This window comes from Hipposideros armiger, unplaced genomic scaffold (assembly GCF_001890085.2).
Source record: "Hipposideros armiger isolate ML-2016 unplaced genomic scaffold, ASM189008v1 scaffold_89, whole genome shotgun sequence".
NCBI lineage: Eukaryota > Metazoa > Chordata > Mammalia > Chiroptera > Hipposideridae > Hipposideros > Hipposideros armiger.
Genome location: NW_017731439.1, coordinates 171,126 through 178,058, shown reverse-complemented (window position 1 = coordinate 178,058; position 6,933 = coordinate 171,126). Strand labels below are relative to the sequence as shown.

Sequence of the window (6,933 nt, the reverse complement as noted above, 5' to 3'; positions counted from 1 at the left end):
CACTGGCCCTCATATGTGGGATCTGAACCGGGGCCCTCTGGCGTCCCAAGCCAGATCTTAACCATTGCGCCACTCGGCCGGCCCTGTCAATTCTTTTTAATCCAACAAATTACTACTAGTTTATCAGGACAATGTTTGCTTAGATTTGTGCACGTGTTTACCCTTTTATCTATTCACTCTTCCCTCTTATTCCATCCTCCTGTGGGTAATTTTCCTTCTTTCCAGCACATCCTTTAGATATTTTTTTTTTATACAGGTCTGTTGGTGGCAAACTCTCAGTTTTTCTTCTAATCAGAAGATACCTTTATTTTATTCTTGTTCTTGGAACATACTGGTAGTAACTGGGCAGTTCTCTTTCAGTCCTTTGAAGACATTCTTCCACTCTCTTATGGCTCCTGGTGTTACTAATGAGAAGTCAGCTGTCACTCTGTCATTCCTCTTTAGGTGATCTTTTCTTTTTTTCCCCAGTTATTTTTTAATGTGGTAAAATGCACACAACATAAAATGTACCATCTTAACTATTTTTAGGTATACAATTCAGTGGTATTAAGTACATTCACATTATTATAAAACCATCGCCACCAACGATCTCCAGAACTCTTTTCACCTTGTAAAACTGAATCTTTGTACCCATTAAACAGTAAGTCCCCACTCCGTCTTCCCACCCCAGCCCCTGACAACCACCATTCTACTCTTTGTCTCTATGAATTTGACCACTTGAGGTACCTCACATAAGTGGAATCATAAAGTATTTGTCTTTTTGTGACTGGCTTATTTCACTTAGCATAATGTCCTCAAGGCTCATCTATGTTGTAGCACGTGTCAGGATTTCTTTTTTTAAGGCTGAATAATATTCCATTGTATGTATATACTACATTTTGTTTATCCATTCATCCATCAATGGACACTTGAGTTATTTCTATCTTATAGCTATTATGACTAGTGCTTCTATAAACATGGGTGTGTAAAGATATCTTTGAGGCCCTGCTTTCAATGCTTTTGGGTATATACCCAGAAGTGGAACTGCTGGATCATATGATAATTCCATTTTTATATTTTTGATAAGAAAATCAATACTGTTTTCCACAGTGCCAGCATCATTTTTACAAGGCACAAGAGTTCCAGTTTCTCCACATTGTAGTGATTTTTTGTTGGTGTTGTTCTGGATGGTTTTAAGATATTTTGTCTTTTGAGTTCTACAGTTTTACTATGGTAAACCCAATTGTACTTTTCTTTCTCTCCTGCCTTCCCTCTGCTTTCTTTCCTTAATCCTGCTTGTGATATGTTTTGTTTCTAGAATCTGTATATTCATGACTTCCATGAGGTTTGCAAAATTCTCAGCTATTATTTCTTTGAGTATTACCTCTCCTCCATTCATTAGTTCTGGGACTCATAATATATATGTTAGGTCTTCTCATTCTATCCTCCATATCCTTATTGTTTGTCACATTTTCCATCTTCTCGTCTCTCTGTTCTATATTCTATGTAAGTTTTTCAGATTCATCTTTTTTTTTTTTCTTTAATTGGGGAACCATGTGTTTTTCCAGGACCCATCAGCTCCAAGTCAAGTAGTTGTTTCAATCTAGTTGTGGAAGGTGCATCTGGTGGCCCATGTGGGGATCAAACTGGACACCCTGGTGTTATGAGCACTGTGCTCTAACCAACTGAGCTAACCGGTCACGCCCTCAGATTCATTTTCTAGTTCAAAAGCTCTCTCCTCACTTGTGTCTGATGTGTTGTTTAACGTGTAAACTGAGTTATTTTTAAAATTTCTACTACTATATTTTCCATTTATAACAGTTCCACTTGGTTGTTTTTCAGATCTGCTTGGCCATTCTTAACTCTCATGGTTTCCTCATCTTTATGATTCCATATTCCTTTAAACATTTCATACATAGTTATAGTCTTTAGATTTCAATTCTAACATTTGAAGCCCTGTCTAAATCCACCATCTGTTGTTTCTGCTGACTCTTATTCATGGAGGAGTGTCTCTTTTGTCCTTGGTAACCACTTTAGACCATTCACAATAAGGGTTTTGGTTTATGGTTTGTACTTTTTTGGAGAAGGAAAAGAAGAGAGTGGTCCCGGAAATTTTCCTACTTCCTTTGAGCTCAGTAATGCTTTAATAAGTATGTTTTAAGTATAGCTATTGCACTGTGTTGTACAGCTGAAACTAATTCTAAAAAATGTGCATTTCATAATAAAAAATAATTTAATAAAAAAAATAAAAAAATAAGTATGTTTTATGCAGGATATATTGCTGTTTCCTCAGAGTATCTGGAATATTTCATCATTTTGTCAAAAGCTAAAGTCTTATTTTCCATGGAATTCACAGTGAATTATGATTTTGTCCTTTTAAAAAATTCCCCCAAAATACTTACAAAGAACAATGGTTCAATTTAGTTATTTTCAAGTTCTAGAGTATTATGCCACAGAATACTTAAGACAAAAAGAGTATCAGACAAATCGTTTGGATTTTAAAATCCTCTAAACATGAGACTGCTTAGCAACATGAATCAAAGACTGGAAAATGAAAGCAAAAGAATACCCAACAATTCTGGTGTGTCGGCTTATTGTGACAAAGAAAGAGAGAAGAAACCACAAGAGACAACAAAATAAGGTGCTTCCTCTATCTGGTTTTCCAGACTTAGAAGCATAAGTTTTGACAAGGTATAGGGATTTTGTAATCATATTCTCACCTTTATACTTCCCCCAATAAGATCAGGAGGCTCTTCATCTGTTTCCAAGGCAACATTTACAGATGCAAAGGGACGACTGGCCATCTGCTGCATCTCTCGAAGAAGTTGCTGGTGAGTAGTAAAGCAAGCATTAATGCAATGAGTACTGAGAGGATTTTATTAGAAAATACTACATATTAAAAATACATCATCTGGGCCGGCTAAGTGGCGCGTTGGTTAAGAACTGGCTTGGGACGCCAGAGGGCCCCCAGTTTGGATCCCACATATGAGGGCCAGTGACACTGTCCTCTGCAGTTAAGATGGTAAACGGCAGCTCGACCTGGGGCTGGGCTGCTGTGGGTCACTGGTGACGGCATAGGCTGCAGTGCCCTGCTGCAGTGGGCTGCCATAAGCTACTGTGTGTAGCTGGCAGCCAGCGTGAGCAGCCAGCAGCAGCCATGAGTGGCTGTCCAGAGGCCAGCGACTGATCTGCCTCGCCCAGGAAGAACGCAATGATGGCGCCAGCTTGGGCCAGTGAAGCAACATCCTCCACAACTAGACTGAAGAACAAAAGGACAGCAACTTGTCTTTTCCCCTTCCCCTGATTCCCCAGCGCTGTTCCCCTCCCCCAATTTCCTAATAAAATCTGTAAAAAAAAACCCCAAAAAACATCATCTCCCCTGATTCAAATAAATCCAATCCAGAATGACATTTTTGAAATAGTTGGGGAAAGTTAGACATGAACCAGGTACTAGATTAACAACAGGAATTATTCAATCTTGTTTGATGTGGCAACAGTATTGTCATTAAATAAAAAACTTCCATGTTAGATATACATACTTTAGTATGGATATAATGCCATGCCTGCTTGTTAATACATAAAAATAAATGATATAGCCCTATCCCCTCGTATTTTTAAAAATTATTTAATTTTATTATTAGTTTCAGGTGTCCCCTCATATTTTTATTACTAGATTAAATCGAGGCTTTCTTTATTCCTGCTGAAACTTGAACCATGTATTTATACAGCAACAAAAACCTGTCCTTCGTTACATAGTAGTTAGGAACAGAAAAAGTTCTTGATTCAGAGAGGTGGTGTAAACTAAAAATACAAACAAGTGTGAAGTTTTGCAGAGTTAGAGGGACAAGCAGGGGCTCTGAATTTAGGGTTGCTTGGATATGAATTCCTGTTTCAACTCATCAGCTGTTGTAACCTTTAAAAAGTGTTTTAAGTCTGTGGGCATCAGTTCCTTCCTCTCTGAAATGGGTTTTTAATCCCATAAACGTGTCAGTTGGATCAAATGAGATGCTTTAACTAGCACAGTGTCCTGCACACGGTAGGGGTGGGGTGGGGGGTGGGGGAGGACAATCATGTATCATTAATGATATCAGAGATCTGGACATGTCATTGAAGCTTTGAGGTCATGTCACGGGAGATGACCAGGTCTTACTTTCAACCAACCACTTGGAACTACTGGAGGAGTGAGAATCTTGGGCTGGACAGATCATGGCTCTGTTTTAGACGGGCATTTTTATGTTAAATATTTTCTGAAATTACCCATAACAACATTCTTACATCTCCTAAAGCTTGGTCTATTTATTCAAAAAAATATATGCAGCAACTTGCTCTGGGTTGTGTGTGTGCTATTCTAAGTGCTAGAGTCACAGGAAGACAGCATGCCTACCCACCTCCAGTTCTCATGCTAGTTCCTTTATGATGAGTGAAGGAGAGAATGTGTATAAAAGCATTTAAAACAGAGCCTGGCACGTAGCAAGGGCTTAAGCAGTGCTAACTGCAATTGTTTTTGTTGTAAATAACAAATCATTTGTTCTATAACTCTGAGAGGGATAAATCATGACAGTTCCGAAATGATGAAATATATGCTGAATGGTGAGGTTCACAGTCACAGAGAAATTTTAAATCACAAGGGTAAAAGCTGAGTTTACTGGCTGATCAACTGCATAAAAATCATAGCTTTTTTAAAAAACCTTTTTTCTGCAAGGTGTTCATCTTGTCCTTCTTTTCTTTCATGTATGTTGTAAATATTTTCCAATTGGTTGTCTTGTTATTCGTTTATTTTTTTATGTTCTTCAGTATTCATTTTTATGTAGGCAAATCTCTACTATATTGTATTTTAATAATCTTATTTGAAAATAATAATTTTGTCCCCTTTCCAATAGTAACAAAACTTTTTCTTTCTCTTAGTTCCAGTCTAGTATATCGAGAACAAAATTAAGTGACTATGGGGATTACGTGATTATTAGGTGACCTGTGAAGATAGAAGTCTGAAGTTTAAAGGCCAGTTCAGCCTCTAGGTAACTGGGTGATGAAGGGTAAGTTACTTTGCCTCTCTGAGCCTCGGTTCCCTCATCTGTGAAATAGGGCTAGTGTCAGTAACCATTTCATAGGGTTGTTGTGAGGAATAAACTAGCTAATCTATATAAAAGCTCCTAGAACAGTGCTTGGTATTTAGAAATGCTCGAATTTCAGCTATTATTAATAACTTGTCTGGATTTCATTGGTACAACCGCTAATATTTTTTCATCATGAGTGACCTTGGTTATCTAGATATTCTTCAAAGTGTTAAAGAGGTATTATTTTAGAGTTTACTAAGAGCTTTATTTTTTAAACTAGAAATGAGTGTTGAATTTCAAAATGACTAAATGGTTACTTGGCTGCTACTAAAATTTTAGGTTTTACTTTTTACCCACCGATATAACATTCTAGTTGGTTTTCTGGTATAAAATGACATTTTTATTACACTGATAACTTAGACTGCTGCACATGCAGTCATTATACCACTGGCCTTTATTTTTTTGGTGCTATCTTTAACAGGTTTTGGTTTTAAGGCTTCTATGCATTAACATGATTTAGGACACTCTTAAGCTTTTCATCTTATCCTTTGCTCTGTAACAGTATACATATTTTGGAAATAATTCTCATAAGCACCCAGGGAGGAATAGACTATTTTTATCTCCATAAGCTCGTCTCAAATTGAAACTCCCTGAGTCTAATGCCCTAAGTGGGGAGAGTAATATTTTGACGTTTTCTTTTCATTCATTCATTCATTCATTCATTCATTTTTAAAGATTTTATTGGGGAGTTGGGGAAGGGGAACAGTGTTGGGGAATTAGGGAAGGGGAGCAGCCAAATTGTTGTCCTTCAATCTTAGTTGTGGAGGGTGCAGCTAGCTCAGCTCCAAGTCCAGTTGCCATCTGGTCGCCCATCGGCAGCTCGCAGCTGCTCATCTCAAGGTGACGTGTTCAATCTTAGTTGTGGGCAGGTGTAGCCCACCATCCCCTGTAGGAGTCAAACCGGAAACCTTGTTGCTACGAGTGCACGCTCTAACCACTGAGCCATTCTGCCACCTGTTGGCAGCTCAGCGGCAGCTCAGCTCGGGCGCAGCTCACTGGCCCATGTAGGAATCGAACCAATGACCCTGGTGCTCAGAGCTCGCACTCTTAACCAACTGAGCCACTCGGCCAGCCCCTTGACAAGTTTTCAATTCCTTTCCTGGTTACCAGTTTACTGTGACTCCCACTTCCTTCTTACTCCATTTGGCTAGCTTGTATTTTTTTCAGAACACTGTATAATTCATTGGGATTTTAAAATGTCTTAGTAACAAACTATTAAAAAAATCCTCTGAATATGTTATTCACTGAATTTTAAAAATAATAATAAAGAGGATGCAACACTACCTCTATGATACCATCACCTTTACATGGGTCAGAAAAGATATCATGGTCCCCAGAAGAGGTCCGTATCCTAGAGCCTATCTTAACACCATTAAGACACTAGTGTTCTATGAACAGTGCTGAAGGCGGAGTGCTTGTGAGTTTTAATTTTAGATATTCCCGAGCTCTTCTAAATCTTGCCTACAGATCAATTTTTATACAGAAAAGGCTACGAGTAGATACAGAGAGCGAAGGAGTGCATATAATCTAGGTCTTAGTGCATTTCCATTAGTAATAATGCAATAGACATGATGACTAAAAGGCAGAGTATTAACAAGTGAAAGTTACAATAAATAAAGTTCTTATGTTGTCATATTAATCATGTTTATTTGATTTGTCAATTGTAAATATTTGACATTATTTTGGAATGGAGCTCTGGAAATAAATCAAGATGGAAAAGTGAAACTCAAGCAAAAATTTAATTAGCTACACTTTTATCTTTCTTTGAATAATGAGACATTTTTGAGATGTGTAAAGGGCTGATTTTACTCTCGTTCTTATGGAAGGCTCTTGTGAAGGC

The 6,933-nt window shown here is 37.9% G+C and overlaps 1 protein-coding gene across 1 annotated transcript in view; it reads right to left on the bottom strand.

Annotated features, from left to right (window-relative positions):
* The window catches only part of ATRN (attractin), a 157,644-nt gene that overhangs the window by 6,194 nt on the left and 144,517 nt on the right, over positions 1–6,933 (bottom strand). Inside the window, exon 19 of the mRNA XM_019644591.1 lies at positions 2,700–2,807. Coding sequence (XP_019500136.1) covers positions 2,700–2,807 — 108 coding nt within the window. The remainder of the gene's footprint in view (positions 1–2,699; positions 2,808–6,933) is intronic.